At 36.7% G+C, this 20,539-nt stretch overlaps 1 protein-coding gene across 3 annotated transcripts; it reads right to left on the bottom strand.

The window, feature by feature from the left end:
* Nucleotides 1-699: 699 nt before the first annotated feature.
* On the bottom strand, nucleotides 700-15,947 carry LOC149835411 (putative rRNA-processing protein EBP2 homolog). 3 transcript variants are annotated; one of them, XM_090008488.1, is made up of 5 exons: nucleotides 15,743-15,941; nucleotides 14,848-15,014; nucleotides 8,953-9,013; nucleotides 8,445-8,610; nucleotides 700-1,725 (listed from the first exon to the last, which is right to left on the bottom strand). In XM_090008488.1, exons 4-5 carry the CDS (start codon nucleotides 8,535-8,537, stop codon nucleotides 805-807), a joined length of 1,014 nt encoding a protein of 337 aa, XP_089864614.1. In that variant the 5' UTR covers nucleotides 8,538-8,610; nucleotides 8,953-9,013; nucleotides 14,848-15,014; nucleotides 15,743-15,941; the 3' UTR covers nucleotides 700-804. The 3 variants fall into 3 exon arrangements, with proteins under 3 accessions (XP_089864614.1, XP_089864613.1, XP_089864615.1); XM_090008487.1 differs by lacking the exon at nucleotides 14,848-15,014 and having other exon boundaries at nucleotides 15,743-15,947; XM_090008489.1 differs by lacking the exons at nucleotides 8,445-8,610; nucleotides 8,953-9,013; nucleotides 14,848-15,014; nucleotides 15,743-15,941 and adding an exon at nucleotides 4,141-4,297.
* Between the last annotated feature and the right edge of the window lie 4,592 nt (nucleotides 15,948-20,539).

The following is a 20,539-nucleotide window of genomic DNA, read 5'->3' as shown; positions in this document are numbered from 1 at the left end:
AAGTCCCTTCCTTTTCCTCTTTTTCTGTTTTTTTAAACGACTTTTTTTTAAATGGCAAATGCGCCCTTGTTTGATATTTTCTGTATGGGTATTTTGGTCATTTTGTCCATACGCTGTTAAAAATCAAACTATCAAATTGTGTGAAAATTTTCGCGGTCTTTTCTTTTTTTCCAGCGTAGAAGGTAGTGTAGTGTGGGGGTTGGGGAGATGCACGGATGCAATTTCTACATGACTAACTCAATATTTGCAACATCACATTTACAAGGTTATCTGGTCTCTTTTATAGGAAAGGGCATGAAACATATAGCAAAGCAGGGCATGAAACATATGGCCGCATTATACATGAATGATATTGAGATATTGGTGTTGAGGTTGCCAACTTCAACCCCACCATTGCTCCCAAATAACCAAGTTTTGTGGAAACCGCAGTGCACTTCTCCAAACAGCTGGGAAATGGCAATGAGCCTCACATTCAAGGCTCTCAAATGGAATCATGATTTAACAGGACATAAGATCTGTTTAACAACCATGCATATCACTTAATACTGACATCTTAATAATGGATGGAAAAACATGCCTTAACAAGTTAAGATCTTTTTCATCAAGTGCACCACTTATATGTGGGGCTGTCAATTGGCCGCATGTGTTAAACACGTAGCCACTGAATGCGATTAGCTTGAGGAAAATGCAGCATAAACAGAACAGAAGAAAAGACAGTTGCATCTGAACATAAAACATCAAACATAATATGTTCTCGATCCTTGCTCTCCCAGTATATGAAGGCAATAAACTAACAAAAACCAACTAGCTTTCCCTTCTCCTTTTCTTACTTCCCTTGTTATCACCTTGGTTAAAACCCCTAAGATCGTTAGTTGTTTCTACTGTGTTCTGCCTCTTCATACCACCTTTCTTTCCCCCATACCCAAACTTACCGTTCCTCCGCTCTCTGTTTTTCCCAGGTTTTTGCTTTCCTTTTCCTCCATGCCTATCACCAGCAGCCACCCCAGGCCTCAACTTTTTCGACCTCTCGAACGGCTTTCTTTCACCTTCAGCATCGAAACTCATGTCATCTGTACCTCCAGCAAACCCACTACGCTGCCTCTGCTTCCTCCACTTTTTCACCGACTCGATCTCCTCTTTCTTTTGCTGGGCTCTCTCCTTCAACTTCTGGGCCTGGACCTCTTTGGCTATTCGCTTCGCCTCCCTCGCTTTCCTTCTCTCTTCGGCTTCTTCCAACTTCTTCTTTTCAAGAATGAGCTTGCCCTTCACCTTAACCATGTGAGTGTCACTCTTCACCATCTCAGCATAGTAATCAGGAGGCCTCAGGAAGGGGACTCCCATTGATTGCAGTCTTTCAAATGCTTGCCTTGTCCCCTCCAATGCCTGCGTGTAGAAAGCTAGCTCCCGTGTCAGATCATCATTTACATCTATCTCATGTCCATGATCAAAATCAATCCACAGTTTGTGTATCCAGTCTACGTTTTCAGGCCAGCAAATATCAGCAAGCTTAGCACGAAGGCCTTCAGCATCGTACACAGCATCCTTGCTAGGTTCAGTCAGTCTATCTTCTTCGTCATCATCATCCTCGTCCTCTTCTGCTTCCTCTTCTTGTTCCACTCCTCTTTTCTCTTCTCCGAACTCTTTCAAATCAACCTCATTCATGTCATCGTCAGTATCTTCTTCAACAAATGTGAGTTGCCTTTCTTCAGGCCTCACCCTCCCAAGCTGGTGAATTTTGGCAGACACCAAGAGAGAAAACTAATAAGCATGCAATACAAAATTTTACAAGGAAATAATTAAAAGCGAAGGTCACTGAGCATGTTTCCCATCATTACATTGCTCGCTACCAGAAAATCTAACAATCAGACCAAGTTCTTCAAGATTTAAATATTAATTTGATTCATTATCTATCTGCAAAACCACAACAAAGTAAAGGCCAAGTTTTATTTGACAGCAATATTCCACTCACACGTGAAACAAATTTCAAAAAGAACATGTAAATGGAAAATAGAACTGTAAATATCTGCATTGTCAACTCAGCATCAGACATGAGACCTTACAGCAAATTCCTGATGCCACTGGATCTTAAAAATGGATAATATTAATGAACAACCAGTATGCTCTTATAGTAACAATTGAGCTGCAGATTCGTAAAAATCAGATGATTGTAACTTTTTCATCTAATCGTATGTTTCAGTGAAGTAGTCCCTTAAGATACAGAAATCACAGGAATAGAGTAAAATTCCAATGGGTCACGTTATATAGTCATGTATATGCATATAAATATATAATGCAGTCACTGCATTACATAGTTTAAAATAAAAATTGTTCTAATAACTGTATACGTTTTAGTTTGCGTATATTTCCTAGTTTACACTTCATCTTTTCACTCTATTTCTATTATTTGTTGACCTTTTCTTTTAAATAATATTTGAATCTCAGCTCAAGCGCGTTCATTTACAAAATCAGCTGGAAAACTCAAGCCCAAGCTTGACTCGAGCCGAGCTTGAGCCTGATTTTGCAAGCTTTGAGCTAAGATTCCTATGGGCTCGCCCTTGACGAGGTAAACGCTGGGTGGGGTCAACTACACCCAAGCCCTTACGAAGCCCACCAGTTAAAGACACCTGAGCACCTGGTGAGAGTCGAATCTAGGACAAAAGGATGAGTACCACTGCCACTTAGGCGACCATATATAAAATGGAAGATGGGCACAACAATATGTACTAGATGGTACACATTTTTTTTAGGGTTTTAACTTTATTATATTACTAATATGAGTTTTTCACTTTGGTCCAAAGGTTGGTCACACTTCTAAAAGCTTTAGACCAAACATACAATTCATTATTCTAAATTTTGTTTAGAATTTTCATCCTATTATGATGAAAAAAGAATGACAGAAATGAGATAACTTCAATCATGGTAATACATTTCAGTATACCACGTTTAAAAACAGAAATGTTCGGCTAAAATATTTATTAAGTTTTCTGGTGACAATTTTAAAATATCAGGATATCCGTTTCGTATTATCAAGTTTTCTAACAACAAATTTAGATATCATGATATCTTTTTTGTACTCAACTACGCTTGCAAGTTCTATTCTCTGACATTACGGTTACCAGGATTAGGTCTACTTGTTGACTCTGGGTCAGGTTGACACATCAAAAACCCGCCCAAACAAAGTAAGTGGTAGGATTCTGGGTTTATGTAGTTCTCTCCTCCCCGCTACGGCAGCTGCCGAAAGGCTGAAAAGATGGCCGGCTCTTTGCTGAAGAAGGAGGGCTTCGAGAAGCAACACGCAAAGAAACTCAAGAATTCTCGTGGTGATCGAAGCATCTCTGCCAAGGTGACTCTCTCTCTCTCTCTCTCTCCAAAGGGCGGATAGGGTCTATTGACCTATGAAATTTGACCATAAAACAGCTCCTCTGACTAGAGTTATAAGTAGATTTGTTAAAAACCAGCCAAGTCAACAGAAAAGTGTAAATCAAATGACTTTTTCAAGATATTTGAATCATCAGTTAGAGCAAGGGGTCAAATCAAAATGAGACACAAATTTCAAACTATAAGTACAAAAATGAGCTTTTCATATTACAAACACCATAAACAATACAAACATTTGTTGCCCTCTGAGAAAATTTTAACAACGAAGGAGTTAATCTTTCAAAACTTGTTCTGAAGAGGGTAAAAATATCACGACCCTGTTAAGGCATTAATCCAAAGAAAGAATCACCTCCTTTGCAAATTTCTTATCCAGGCCTTGCCGAAATTTAAGATTCCCTTTCTGGTATTCTTCTTCAACAACAAGCAATCCTTTCTTGATAGGAATAACAACAATAACCATTATATGTAATTTGGTAAACAAAGCCATGGAACCAGCACATATCAGGTAAAAGAGTCGTTCATGATTTCAGTTATAGAAAGGAACATGCAAAGCAACATCACAGTTGGAAACAACGTATAAGCCAACACAAGTGATTCGTTTCTTATTCACAAAGGCTAAAGAAAAGAATATCAAAGTCGTGACATTCATATGTAGTCCTAGATGTCATGTATAATTAAAAGGTACAACATAACCCATTTGAGGATACAGGGATATGACCTAAGCCTAGTTTCAAAAGCGAGCGAGAGAGAGAAAAAGATCACCTTGGCAGAGATGCTTCGATCTGCACAAGAATTCTTGGGTTTCTTTGTGCGTCGCTTCTCGAAGGCCGCCTTCTTCAGCAAAGGGCCAGCCATCTTCTCTCGATTGCTGTTGTAACAGGGAGGAGAGAACAACATAAACCCAGAATCCTACCGCTAACTTTGTTTGGGCCGATTTTGATGTGTCAACCCGATCCACAATCAACAAGTAGACCTGATCCTGGTAACCATAATACCTTTTTTGGAATTCGGAGAATAAAACTTGCAAGCGTAGTTGTGACCAAAAGGATGTCATAATATCTTAAATTTGTTGCTATAAAACTTGACGATACAAAACAGATATCCAGATATTTTAAAATTATCACCATAAAACTTGATAAATATTTTAGTCGAACAATTTCATTTTTAAACGTGGTATACTGGAATGTATTGTCGTGACTTAAGTTATCTCATTTTTGTCAATTTTTTTCATTATAACAGGATGAAAATGCTAAACAAAATTTAGAATAATAAATTGTATATTTAGTCTGAAGTTTTTAGAAGTCCGACTAACCTTGGGACCAAAGTGAAAAACTCATATTAGTAATATAATAAAGTTAAAACCCTGAAAAAAAAATTGTGTACCATCTAGTACATATATTGTTATGCTCATCTTCCATTTTATATAAAGACATGGAGATACCCACTCGGGTCGCCTGAGTGGCAGTGGTGCTGATCCTTTTTGTCCCAGATTCAACTCCCACCAGGTGCTCAGGTGTCTTTAACTAGTGGGCACCATAAGGGCTTGGGTGTAGGTGACCCCACCGAGGGTTTACCTCGCCAAGGGCAAGCCCATAGGGATCTTAGCTCAAGCTCTGCTTGAGTCAAGCTTAGGCTTGAGTTTTTCAGCTCATTTTGTAAATGAACGAGTTTGAGATGAGATTTAACCAAGTCGAGTTGAACGAAGCCCGAGCTACTCGGCTGGTTGTGCACCTGTAATGTGAACATCACATTCACTCTTTGTTGCCTTAAAGTAGTCGTAAAGGGTTGATCATTTGAGTCCAACCTCGAAGTCATATGTATCAATTGAACCGTCATAAAGTGCATCACATCTTCGATATGATTTAGCATTTCTTGGTGCCATCTAACACATTTTTTAATATTTATTAGTCGAAGAAACCACATATGTGGATCAAAGACCTGGTCCCACTGGCTCAGCCTACCATTCTTACACTCTGCCGTCTCAAAGGTGTAAAACTTTGAGGTTAAAACCCTCGTCTCCAGTGCCTAATGTTCAAACATACGGCTCACTCCCAACTCCCAAGTAATTAAAACCCCTTGACAGGAAGCTTCCTACTATAGTCATGAGACAAGGGATCGACACTCCTGGTATCGAACTTGTGACAGCTTCCAACTTGAATATGTTAACCGATCTACCTGGCCAGATGTACGTGAGAGACCTTGTGGGATGACCAATGTAACTCTTAAATGGTGCTGCCCAATAGGATAGCCTTTGCTTCGTCAATTTGAATCTTTGACTTATTTACTGATAGCTAGGGCACTTGTTCACAAGGACGTCCCTACTCTTCGCATCAAAGCTGGATATCGGGAATGAACAGGGCTCCGTTTGTCTGGTAGGAGCAGCTAGTGCATGTCACCTTGTGTTTGGACGTTGCAGGTTCAAAACCCAATGGTATAGTTGTATGACTGGTAGGGGTCTGCCTAACATCAGCTTGCCTTTAAAAAAAATGCTGGGTATCGATAGAATGATTTTTTTTTTAAGGCAAGCTGTCTTGTTCCACTCCTCTTTTCTCTTCTACGAACTCTTTCAAATCAACCTCATCGATGTCATCGTCAGTATCTTCATCAAATATAAGTTGCCTTTCTTCAGGCCTCACCCTCCCAAGCTGGTGACTTTCGGCAGACACCAAGAGAGAAAACTAATAAGCATGCAATACAAAACTTTACAACAAAATAATTAAAGGCGAAGGTCACTGAGCATGTTTCCCATCATTACATTGCTCGCTACCAGAAATTATAACAATAAGACCAAGTTCTTCAAGATTTAAATATTAATTTGATTCATTATCTATCTGCAAAACCACAAAGCAAATGCCAAGTTTTATTTGACAGCAATATTCCACTCAACGGCTTTCAAAAAGAACATGTAAATGGAAAAAAGAACTGTAAATATCTGCATTCTCAACTCAGCATCAGACATGGGACCTTACAGCAAATTCCTGTTGCCACTGGATCTTAAAAATGGATAATATTAATGAACAACCAGAATGCTCTTATAGTAGCAATTGAGCTGCAGATTGGTAAAAATCAGATGATTGTAACTTTTTCGTCTAATCATATGTTTCAATGAAGTAATCCCTTAAGATATAGAAATCACAGGAATAGAGTAAAATTCCAATGGGTCACGTTATATAGTCATGTCTATGCATATAAATATACAATGCAGTCTCTGCATTACATAGTTTAAAATAATTTTTTTTCTAATAACGGTATATGTTTTAGTTTGCTGATATTTCCTAGTTTATACTTCACCATTTCACTCTACTTCTATTATTTGTTGACCTTTTCTTTTCAATAATATTTGAATCTCAGCCCAAGCTCGTTCATTTACAAAATGAGCTGGAAAAATCAAGCCCAAGCTTGCCTCAAGCGGAGCTTGAGCCTGATTTTGCAAGCTTTGAGCTAAGATCCCTATGGACTCGCCCTTGGCAAGGTAAACCCTCAGTAGGGCAACCTACACCCAAGCCCTTGGCAAGCCCACCAGTAAAAGACATCAGAGCACCTGGTGGGAGTCGAATCTGGTGTCCATATATAAAATGGAAGATGAGCACAACAATGTGTACCAGATGATACACATTTTTTTCAGGGTTTTAACTTTAATCTATTACTAATATGAGTTTTTCACTTTGGTCCCAAGGTCGGTCGGATTTCTAAAAACTTTAGATCAAACATACCATTCATTATTCTAAATTTTGTTCAGCATTTTCATCCTATTATGATGAAAAAAAATGATAGAAATGAGATAACTTAAATCATAGTAATACATTTCAGTATACCACGTTTAAAAATGGAAATGCTCGGCTAAAATATTTATCAAGTTTTCTAGTGACAATTTTAAAATATCGGGATATCCGTTTCATATTATCAAGTTTTCTAGCAACAAATTTAAGATATCATGATATCCTTTTTGTACCCAACTCCGCCTGCAAGTTCTATTCTCCGACTTTCAAAAAAGGCATTACGGTTACCAAGATCGGGTCTACTTATTGATTCAGAGTTAGGCTGACACATCAAAAACCGGCCCAAACAAAGTAAGCGGGTAGGGTTTTGGGTTTATGTAGTTCTCTCATTCCCGCTACGGCAGCAGCCGAAAGACAGAGAAGATGGTCATCCCTTTGCTGAAGAAGGCGGACTTCGAGAAGTGAAGCACAAAGAAACCCAAGAATTCTCATGGCGATCCAAGTATCTCTCTCTCTCTCTCTCTCTCTCTCTCTCTCAAGGGAGGCTAGGGTTTATCGACCTATGAAATTTGACCATAAACAGCTTCCCTGAGTAGAGTTATATGTAGATATGTTAAAAACCAGTCAAGTCAATAAGAAAGTGTAAATCAAATGACTTTTTCAAAATATTTGAATCATCAGTTAGAGCAAGGGGTCAAATCAAAATGAGCCACAAATTTCAAACTATGGGGACAAAAATATCGATAACAACAACAATGAGTTTTTCATATTACAGATACCATAAACAATACAAACATTTGTTGCCCTCGGAGAAAATTTTAACAACGGAGTTAACCTTTCAAAAATTGTTCTGAAGGGGGTAAAAATATCACGAGACTGTTATGGCATTAATCCAAAGAAAGAATCACCATCCTTTGCAAATTTCTTATCCAGGCCTTGCTTAAATTTAAGATTCCCTTTCTGGTATTCTTCCTTCTTCAACAACATGCAATCCTTTCTTGATAGGAATAACAACCATTATACTTAATTTGGTAATCAAAGCCATGGAACCAGCACATATCATGTAAAAGAGTCGTTCATGATTTCAGTTATAGAAAGGAATATGCAAAGCAACATCACAGTTGGAAACAACGTGTAAGCCAACACAGGTGATTCTTTTCTCATTCACAAAGGCTAAAGAAAAGAATATCAAAGCCGTGACATTCATATGTAGTCCTAGATGTCATGTATAATTAAAAGGTACAACAACATAACCCATTTGGGGATATATGGGGATATGACCTAAGCCTAGTTTCGAGAGAGAGAGAGAGAGAGAGAGAGAGAGAGAGAGAGAGAGAGAGGGATCACCTTGGCAGAGATGCTTCGATCTCTATGAGAATTCTTGGGTTTCTTTGCACGTCGCTTCTCGAAGGCCGCCTTCTTCAGCAAAGGGCCGACCATCTTCTCTGTCTTTCAGCTGCTGCCGTAGCAGGGAGGAGAGAACCTAAGTAAGGCGATCTACAACATCCAGTACCTATAGTCACAAATAACTTTAATCACATATATAGGAGCATGACGAAATTACAACTAAAACAAATTGAAACTAGTATGACTGCGCATCTCAGACTAGGCTCAGAGAAATCTATACTTTTAATTAATTCAAGATATCTTAGATGCAAATTGAGAGTAAGATGCAATCTAAAATCCAAATGGGCCAAGGTAATAGATCCATATATGTAGATCCAAAATGCAATTTATGACAGGCTTATCAAAATCAAGAACTTATCAAGATGATGGTGTATTTGTTGAATCTTGAACTTAATAGGGTTATTTGACAAATTATTCAACATCTTAAAAATTGAGATGAGCAACAAACCTGTTTCTCCAGTACCAAATTCATGCAGGTTGTAGGAAAGGCATCCCTAAAGTTCACAAATCTGAGACCAAAACCCAACCACAAAAATTCAAATGTCAGAAATAACTGAAAATTCTGAATCTATTGCATAAAAAACTGCAAAAAAAACAAAAACAAAACAAATGACAACAATCACAATAATAACGCGCTTCATAAAAAAAGACCATAGCCTCCTCTCTTGAAACCTATAAATCTACATTTCTATGACATTGAAAACCGGGGGGAGACAGAATTAGAAGAAGAGAGCAAAAAAAAGGAAGTAATAAAAGAACAAAAAAAGAAGAAGACATCACAAGAGAGGAGATCAATCATCAATGATTACACTCTTCTCTCTAAACAATATATTACATGTAAAGTGTTAGGGTACCCTTAGGAAAAGAAACAAAAAAACAAAACCCATACATGGAAAAACACCAAATTATCGTCCTACAAACTAGATATGATATGCATGCCCTTTTAATACCCTCTACCCCTCAACTATTTATAGGTGGGGCATCTTAATTCTGATACGCTCTCTAGTCTTGGAGCACACACTCGAAGATGGTGGTGTAGCCGATGGGTTCGTCAGATTGACTTCAAGCCTACCTAACGATTGACCAAACTTTTTGATAGCCACGCAGAACATGTCGTTCCTCCTCAAGGTATTCCTCTTCCACTTTGTCAATAACCACATCTGCACCACTTCTGGTTTGTCATAATCTAGTTAGTGCCTGCCTACTAGACATCCCAAACCAGCGACACCCAAGGACATCAACCAGTTGGGCTTCTGTGGTATGCTCACACCAAACTGAACATCTCTGTTTCCCTCTCTTTACCCCCATTCAAAAACAATCCAACAACAAACAAGCCCTTGTCATTCCCTTCCTCACTATCATTATCCAGGACATATAAATCAACCTTATGATTAGAAGGTTTATCAAATTAGGAAGTTGAATAATGTTAAAATTATAATTCTCGTTTATCAATAGATGAGAGACCCATGGCAGTGCAAATTCAGTTTTGAAATAGGTTATGGTTTTCATTTTCATTTTCTCTTAATTTTGAATTATTTACTGCTCTTTTAAATAATTTAGATATCCTAGATAATTTAGCTTCATAGTTGCACTTGGGTATCAATCTGCAGGATTTCAAGAATGACCTTATTGATTTTCTTGCATCAAATTCGTATCGAAGCATCGGTTCGTTAGTCATCATAATCTCTTGAAGCTCAAGAGAGGATCTTGCTAAGATGTTTGAAACACACGTCAAATACTTGGAAATCAATATACACAAATCTAAAGAAAATTGTATTCGTATGAAGGAAAACATTAATCATATACTTGAAAGAATTTTAAAAAAATCATAAATTTCACATTTTTTTGGCAAAATCTAGACAATAAAAAAATAAATTTAAAATAAAAAAATATTTTATAAGAAATTATTAATATTTTTTAAAATAAAACACATGTTTTTTCATGATAAATAGCCGTTTGAAACGTAAATATCACATTTAAATTGCGGTATTTATATTTTTTATAAATCCCTTGAGAAATTGCCGTTTTAAACTTTCAGACAATTTCTCACGATATTATCACGAGACTCGATAATTTTGTCACTATAATATAGATATGACGCAATGATGCAATATCCAACTTCAAAAGAAAGACTCAAATAACAAATAGAACCTTTAGCCTATAAATAGATAAGAGGCGGAGGAAACTATCATAATTTTTTTTCTCAATGGGATTATTTGTTGTTATTTCTCAGCCATGTACCATAGGTGTGGGTGCGGATGCGGCGGTGCGGCACTTTAAAAAAGCTTGGATGCAGAAGTGCAGGAAGGATATATATATATATATATAATTTTTAACAGTTTTAAGTTAACACTGTGTATTTGTGTGCATTTATGTATTTATATATATAATATAGATAAAAATAGACTTGATTAGGGTTCACTGAATCTACTTTTGGATAGAAATGGACCTCAGTGTGGTTGACTTCACCTAACATAAAGGAAGTTGTGTCCAAGTGTCGCACCCGTGCGGGTGCAGTGCCCTGTTAGAAGAGTCTGTGTGACATAGTTTCTCAGTTTTTCAAGATATAGATTGTAAATTTCCAGTCATTGTTAGATATTTTTGTTTTTTGCGGTTATCTATATTAAAGTTGTGAGCTTTCATAATGCTCTTGTTGCAACTTGCAGCAAACTATGTTGCTTAGTTGCAATGGTTGGTGACTTGGCGGTGACTCGCAAACCACGATATAGCTGGATGAAAGGATAGACTTTGGGTTCATAAGGACAAGTTTTAATGGATTTTCATGCCAATTTGGGTCATGTAGAAAGTTTTGGATGAAGGGTTTTAAAAAACTAGAATTTGCGAAACAAGAAGGAAATTGACTCTTTAGCTATGTCACATAGGTGAGGGTGCGAATGCGGCGATGCAACACTTTAAAAAAACTTGGGTGCGGGGATGATATATATATATATATATATATATATATATATATATATATATATATATATATTTTAACACTTTTAAGTTAACACTACGTGTATTTGTGTGCATTTATGTATTTATATATATAACATAGATAAAAATGAACTTGATTAAGGTTAATTGAATCTACTTTTGAATAGAAATGGACCTCAATGTGGTTGACTTCACCTAACACAAAGGAACCAGTGTTCAAGTGTCCCTGTTAAAATATTATGTGTGACATAGCTCTTTAGATCTGAATATCATCGATTTGAGAGAGAATAAGGTTAAACTAAATTAGTTCATCCATACTCACTCTCATCTAGGATGGTGGTGACGATGGAAGTGGTCGGTTCAGGCTGTGATAACCATGACCACCCTTATCCAAAAATTGGAGTCCCCATGGGTGGTTGGGGCATTGTTTTTTGTCTAATTGATGGTGACTCAATGGTTGATCTTTGGCCAACATCAATCCCTATGCCACAGGGTTGTCTGAAACATGGTAGTGAGACGAGTGGGGTAATACAAAGGGGCGATAATGGGGCAGTAGGCCAGTGAGTTAATTATGTGGAACTAGAGCGATGTTACTGGCTCCATGGGGTACATCTTGATCCATTTTCGTGCTTAAGCTTCCTAATTATGCCAACATATTTCCAAATCTAAATATGGTTCTAACTTAATTATCATATATATATATATATATATATATATATATATATATATATATATATATATATATATATATTACTATTTCTTAAAGATGGACAAATTTCTTTACATACTTTTTCAAAATTACATAGAAAGTTTTGTTGGATTCAAATGCGATTTTTAAAATTCTCAACATACTTTTTTTCTCACAATTCTCTCATCATGCACAAGAGAGAGAGAGAGAGAGAGAGAAATTAGGAAAATTTATAAGATGTCTTATATTACCAAAGAGATAGATTAGGAAAATCATAACAAAGTTACCAAATTAAATTAAAGGGAGAACATATATGTATAGAAAAGAAGAATGCGATATTTGAATATAAGGATTAAAATGTAATTTAGAAAAAAAGACATGTATATATATATATATATATATATATATATAGTTACTAGAATATGAGAACTAGAAATATGGGCATTTCAAACACTTTTTTTGCAAATCCAACCATGTGGATGTGCTCCAAATGGCGAATTTGCTAGGAATCAACCATTGGATCGTGTATTTTCAACGAAAAAATGAGATTTTTAAATGCTTGAATATTTATGAAGATTATGCGCCATTGATTTTAAAGCCTTAAAAAAACTCGTTTATGCATCAAAATCGGATGATTCAAGAGAAGGTTCTCATAAAACCAAGCATGTAGATCACATCCGTCAAGTTATATTCAAGAGAAAAGAACAAAAAATTCATGAAAATCATGGTTCACACATTAGTTCTCATATTTCCCGTTCTCACATTCTAGTGACTATATATATATATATATATATATATATATATATATATATATATATATATATAAGAGAGAGAGAGAGAGAGAGAACAAAAATATGGGAACTAGAAATATGGGCATTTCCAACACTTTTTTTTGCAAATCCAACCATGTGGATGTGCTTGGCATGGTGAATTAGCTAGGAATCAACCACTGGATCATGTATTTTTGATGAAAAAATGTGATTTTTTGAATGATTGAATATTTATGAAGATTATGAGCCATTGATTTTAAAACCTTAACAAAATCAAGTTTATGCATTAAAATCAAATGATTAAAGAGTGGGTTCTTATAAATCGAAGCATCTAGATCACATCCATAAGGTTAGATTCAAGAGAAAAGAACAAAAAATCCATGAACATAATGGTTCACACATTAGTTCTCATATTTCCCGTTCTCATATTCTAGTGATTATATATATATATACACACCCCTCTCTCTCACTTGTTAACCCCAGTACACCGCCTTCCTCTCCCTCTCTCTCTTGGTAACCCCCACCATCCCGTCTCTCCACTAAGAGAAGAAGGTGAAGATCTCTCTCTCTCATAGTTGCCGAAGGCGTCATAGAGAGTGGGGAAGTGCGCTTCTCCAAAACGTGTTTCAGAAGAACGAAGCATCGCGCTTCCGAAACGTCCTGGGAAGCACATACAAAAAAATGGGCAGCTCGCTTCTGCCTTTTTTTTCATTTTTTGTATTTTTATTTTTATTTTCTTTTTCTTTTGTCAATTCCCTCCCGCTTCCTAGGTCGCTTTAGAGACGATTCTTGGTTCACTTCTAAGTTGTCCCACGCTTTCCGCTTCTTAAAATTTTGAAAGTGCCGCGCTTCCCGCTTCGGCTTTTTGAATCGCTTCTCGCTCCCGCTTCCTCGACTGGCAACTCTGCTCTCTCTTTCACTCTCCTGCACTTCTTCTCTTCTACTTCTTTTCCTTCCTCTTCATCTCCTCTTCTTCCTTCCTACATAGTATCAAACTGAAAAAAGCTTGGTATCGGGTTTGGGTCTTAGAAGGACCTGATTCGAACAGACCTAAAATGTACCCATGTCCAGAAGTGTCGACACAGGTACGTTGGGTCAGATGGCGTGCTCGTGTGACAGACAGTAGGCTAGAAAAGTGGTGGGCAGCTACCACTTACTCTCTCTCTCTCTCTCTCTCTCTCTCTATATATATATATATATATATATATATATATATATATATATATATATATTAGTAATGATATGATGCACCTAGAGTAAGCTGCATGCATATTTAAGATGCATCACCACCGTTGGATCTCAAAAAATCCAAAAAAGGGAGTAGGTGCTTCAGGAGCACCGTATCGTTATTATAGAGAGAGATGCAGGGGGGGGGGGAGGGGAGGGGGGGTAGGAAAATCCATCTGTCCAGACGTGTCAACACAGGTACGTTGGGTCAGATGGCGTGTCCGTGTGACATAAGCAGTAGGCTAGAAAAGTGGTAGGCAGCTACCACTTACTCTATATTATATACATATATATTAGTAATAATACGATGCTTCTAGACTAAGCTGCATGCATATTTAAGATGCATCACCGCCATTGGATCTCAAAAAATCCAAAGGCTATTAAAAGGGTGTAGGTGCTCCGCATCGTTATTATAAAGAGAGGGTGTAGGAAAATCCATCCAGAATTACCAAAGTTACCTACAGTCAAATTATAGATAATTTTAGAGTTACAACAAGAGAGCGAGAGAGAGATTTTAGCCTAAATTAGTTATTTAAAAAATGGCCAAATTAGAAAATAATGGATAATTTTAAAAATTACCAAATTTCAATAACTAATAAGCACGGGATTCAATTTGCTAAAAGATCATATCCATAATGAAGAACGTAGGTTTATTATTATTATATAGAGATTTCGTTAGTAAAGAGGAGGTTTTTTAAGTCTGAGAGAGGGAGCACTTACTCACTTTTGGTTATGACGACTAAGTAAAGGTTCTTATGCTATGCAATAAGGAGCACATAATAGGCATTATTTCCTTTTTCTTTTTCTTAAATCATATATATTTTGAATTTGGTTTGGATCCTACGATCAACCTCTTCTTTATTGCTCCGTCCATGAGAACGGGCCGTTGATCTGCACCAACAATTATAGCAATCGATAAAATTCCACAGCTTTCAAGAGAATCAACTAGAGAGCGACAAAAAACATAAAACATGAATTAAAAAAAATCTACATCAGATGTCCTTCAGCAAAAGGGTACACCGCAAAAAAACTCAACCTTCATGTTAAATAACTTTGTGTGTCTGCATCAGAATCTTTGCATGTTTCTTCCAGTAAACATTAAACCTCAGCCGTTGTTACGGAGAAATTGTGTGCATGTCTCCCATTCACCATTGATCATTAAGCAAAACAACTTGGCACCAACATAAAAAACGGAGCTATGAATCGCAACCCATGCGACTAAATTTAGCATCGAAGCGAGTAAGCAAACAAAAATAAGCCAAAAGGAAAAAAGACAATTGTGCATGTTAAAGAAAAACGAAGGAAAAGAAAATTCCACTTCTCAAGAAGGAAACGTGCCACGGAATACAACTATGAGCTCACCATCAAAATCCAAGAATGAATAATAGCTACAAAGGAATCACAACCAGTTTCAATCAAACAAAATCATTTTAGCATCGCAACCAACCACATCGAGCAGTTTGCTTTGATCAGAAACGTCGAATCCAAACAACGAAAAACCTTAAAAGAAATCCACTAGATCCACTCCAATCTCAAGAACAAAGAAAACAAATCTTTTAAACAGCATGTTCCATGACATAATCAATATTTCTTCAGAGAGAGAGAGAGAGAGATGATACCTTGCCGGAGCGTTTGAGGTGGGAGGCGTAGGCCTTCACAAAGTCGTGTGGGGAGACATCCTTTACCACCCTCGCCGTTACCATTGGCTGCCGCCGCACTGGTTGCTTCGGCAGACACTCTCTCTCTCTCTCTCTCTCCGAAGGGAGGCTAGGGTTTTGGGAAGCAGATCACGTCATGCTGAACATGAGCGTTTTTGCTCATGCCGACATCGTGGCCATCCGATTTGCATTTTAAAAAGCTTAAAAGTCAACAAAACCACGTGTCATTCATCCAAAATGAAACAGACGGCCACGATGTCAGCATGAGCAAAAACGCTCATGTTCAGCATGACCTGATCTGCTTCCAGGGTTTTGCACCTTACCTATTAAAAGGACTTGGAGAAAGCGGGTCTTGATATGGGTCGGTTCAATTTTGAACCGGTACTAGATCTAGTAAAAGATTAAGCCAGATTTTGGATTCGCATCCGATTTGCATCTCATGGTGTGGCTTTCAATCTAGTTATGACACGAGACATTGTGGTACTGGATGCACCGAAAATGTGTAAAATACTATTTATTTTTAGGTGAAAATGGAGAAAATATCGGGTTAAGCCCGGTTAGGAATCAGATCCGTGAATCTGACCAAAATCCAAGTAGAGACCCACCCAGATGCAAAACGCATATACATAAGGGAATACTATCAGTAATTTTGTACCTATGAAACCATTATCAGTAATAGATTTATATATGCCATGATAACAAGTTCATATTTGTTGTAAACAGGCTATATCCGATTTCGTCAAGTATATTCAAAGCAACGCAACAACCAATACTAGACACATCGTCAACCCTTATTTCATGGTATATCGGTTCTATTTTATGTTTATTTTGTTTTTTGATTTACTCTTATTGCTTCATTTTTAACATTTCTATTATCACTGTTTCGGTCAACAGAGTATCGTACGTCGATTGCCATACTCCATTGGATTTCAAGATGGACTACCATACTGGGTTAACGATGATCATTGCAGAGACTTTTGGTTAAGTGAAAAAGTAAGTGAACAAACCTCTTGTGCAAGGTTATGGCATAACAGTCCTAACACCATTTGTACGATCGATTTGCAGATATTGATTCCTACACTCTGGCAAATTGAAGCGCATTGGGTCTTCTACGTGATGGATTTAAAAGAAAAACAACTATGGTGCTACAATTCATTGGAGTTACAAGTGGTGTACGTCGTGACGTTTTGCATTTCATAAGTTTTCATCTATAAGGATATTGTATCATGTACGGAGGTCAGGAATTTACTTTCTTCTGCATGAACCACATGTGGGATTCGTCGAAGACATTTTCAGTGTTGACATTGGCCAGTGGATCTTTCGCTCAACAGAAGATGCTCCTTTACAAAATAATGGCGTCGATTGTGGCGTATTTATAATGAAGTATATTGAAGCAATATACAATGGACGATAACCTAATTTCGACGTTCTATGTTGATTTCTAGCAATATTACCCTCAATTATTGGGGACTCAATGTATAAATTGGTGTCACATTACATTTTTGTTGCAGGTTGATATGCCTAGATTCCGCACAGAACTATGCAGAAAATTGACAAAATATCTAATTGCGGAAGAGAAAAAAACTCAGCCGGCAAGAATACCTACAAGACAACAAACGACGCGACCCCCCAGGAATAATATGATGTACATCGACTTCTAACAGATTTTATGTACTGTACAACCAAATTTTGTATAAAAAAATTTGTACGACTATGTATTCAAATCATATAAAAATCTTTAGGTTGAAGTAAATAAAATTTTAATTTCACTAAACACGACAAATAAGTTGGACTATTATATAGTAAAAGCAAATAATTGCTATGTTCGACCTTCGTAATTGAAAACCGTAAAAGCAATTAGCGTTGTGTAAAGTAAAAATGAGCTATTTTCTTTAACGTAACTTTCTATAAGTGTATAAATTTATTTTAATCAGTGTAGCACACAAATGTCACTAAACAAATAGTTGTAATGATCGGCCTTCGTAAATTTTTATCGAACAAGCGTTTATATAAGGCTTAAACGATTTGCACAAACATTTATAAACGGCGATCACGATTTGCAATGAGGTATGTCTTTAAGACAATGAGCTTTGTCTAAGTGAACTATAAGTACCATCGCAATTTACACAATGACGTATGAAGGCTATGTGCTATCGCGATTTGCTTTTACGGGCAGTGTCTATGTCAACGCAATTTCCTAATCATTTTTACGGGTGATTAGGGTGTAGGGTTTAAGGATTTTGGGTTTTACTTCAATGATACAAAATGAGTTAAATTCTTAAATACAAATCAATTTCGTTCGCAAATACAAACAAAGACATATCGTTCTCGCTGTAACTTCGTAACTACAAATCCACATGATTTACAACCATATTCATAGAGAAAATATTAGTATTTAGTTACAATATCAATGGGAAGACAATTTCGTCGAACACATATCTATCTTTTAGAGACTCAAATTTTTACAGAAGAGATCACCAAAACATTTGTATTGTTCATCGTCACGTCCTTCTATGTTGAGGATACATCCTCTGCAAGCAAATGAGCTCGAGGAAAATGGCAACCCACTGCACCATTTTCCTCAAACTGAGGCTGATTCTTAGAGACTCTAGCATTGGTGCGCTCTTGACAATAAGCTTCAAAGGTCAGGAACCATTCCATTGAAGGAGCCAAGGGGCTACATGATAGATCGCTCACCCTATGTATTTATCATGAAGTATATATATGATTAGGCAGGTATTTTTTTAACTGTGAAGTATGGTTTGCGAACAATGTAGGGTCTGGCAGTTGGAAGAGATCAAATAGATGAACATCTACATCACCCCTCTCTCTATCAAGCATAGGTAAAAGGAACACAAAAGAACAAAGAAGAAAGAAGAATATAAGGAAGAAGAAGAAGAAGACAAAGGCGGAGGAGAAAAAAGACGAAGAAGAACAAGCTGCACTGCCATAGAAAAGAAAGAGGAAGAGAGGTTAAATAGATTAGGGTTTTAGACCTGGACAACGTGTCGGGTCGGGTTGGGTTGGGTAGGGTTTTATATATAGATCTATATTAGGGTTTTACATTTTGCAGGGTTTTAGGCACGTGTACAGGCATCGACACGATGTGTAGTCTTGGTAAAGTACAAATTCAATTAACAGTTGCAAAACGTTATGAGTAAATTGCTATATTACATATTGATATCATTCACATGGACAAACAAAGACATGTATTTGTTTAGTGTTTAGTGTTTACTGTTTAGTGTTTAGGGTTTAGGGCTTACGGTTTAGGGTTTAGGATTTTGTATTTAGGGTTTAAGAAGCTACCAACACAACAATATATATTTGTTTGTCTTTGTTAACGATAGCGATATTTAATACCGCAATTGACGAGCTTTGTGTTTTAGGTTTATGGATTTTTGGTAGAGGAAATTGGATTTAGGGTCACGATCTTTGTCTATGTGAACGATATAGCCTATCATAATTTACAATTTCATGCCAATTTAAGTTATAGTTGAAAATCGATTTCGCTGTTACGATTTGTCTGATCGTGATTTGTGTTGATGAGCTTTGTCTAGTTAACGATTTTCCTATCATGATTTACACAATCATATATAAAAGACGCAAAAGATGATGAAAAACAAATCCAAACGGGACTTGCTATCATGATTTGACTGATTCATCCTATCACTTTGATTAGTTTTGTATAAGGAAGATGAAATGACATTTATTAACTTTATTATTGCGCAATGCAATGCTCTCATTTTTTGGTAACTGGCGTTATTTGTTTGAATACTGGCGGTCTGTAAAATGACATTTTCATATATGAATGACACGTCACACAAGTACTCGATTATATGATTATCCTCTGCTTCATGAATGATTAACCGACAAACTGACGGTTCCTTTATAAACCTCGTGTTCATGAATCAAACATATAACCTGCTTTATCGTAAATGGGGTATCAATATCGATAAAGGAGACGACGACAACTACACGAGTAGCGATGGCGATTCAGGCGTATATTGTCTAAACACCATGTCCATTTTCTTCAAAATCCATCTCTTTTATGCCATTTATGCGATTTGTGTGTACTGTATAATGGAATTTCAATATCATTTATTTAATATTCTGCTAATTTCAATATCATTTATTACAAAAATATTAATAAACGGTGAAATCATTTTGCACAAGCAATGACAGTGCACCTTTACCATGATTTATGCTCATGAACAAAGCGATTGTCATCCAGTTGTAACCGATATAGACGTCAATCTGTAAATCGTTATACCATCACGATTTATAAGATGATGTCTGTCTTTTAGACAACGAGCTTTGTCTAAGTGAACGATACGTACCATCGCGATTTACACAATGACCTATGAAGGCTACATGGTGTAGCGATTTGTTATTACGGGCAATGTCAATGTCATCGATTTTTCCTAATCGCTTTTACGAGTGATTGGGAAAGATGGTTTAAGGATTTCGGGTTTTGCTTCAACGATAAAAAATGAGTTAGATTCTTGAATACAAACGATTTCGTTCAAAAATAAAAATAAAGACATATCGTTGTTGCCGTAACTTTGTAACTACAAATCCACATGATTTACATGAATTACATGATTTACAACCACATTCGTATATAAAAAATATTAGTTGTTGGTTACAATGTCTATGAGCAGCTGAGGATACATCCTCTCCAAGTAAACGAGCTTAGTAGTAATGGCATCCCACTGTACCTTATTTATCAGTAAACGAGCTTTGCTGTTTTGTTAAACT

Source organism: Nuphar pumila, chromosome 6, assembly GCF_984573655.1.
Source record: "Nuphar pumila chromosome 6, dmNupPumi1.hap1.1, whole genome shotgun sequence".
Taxonomy (NCBI): Eukaryota; Viridiplantae; Streptophyta; class Magnoliopsida; order Nymphaeales; family Nymphaeaceae; genus Nuphar; species Nuphar pumila.
The sequence above is the reverse complement of the archived record's forward strand: the minus strand, read 5'-3'. Positions and strand labels throughout refer to the sequence as shown.

Excerpts from the sequence above, each read along its gene's own strand:
- LOC149835411 (XM_090008489.1), bottom strand. The coding sequence starts at position 4,275 with ATGTTGTTCTCTCCTCCCTGTTACAACAGCAATCGAGAGAAGATGGCT. Across the intron at positions 1,726-4,140 it reads ATCGAAGCATCTCTGCCAAG|CTTGGGAGGGTGAGGCCTGA; the intron begins GTGATCTTTTTC and ends AAAATTCACCAG.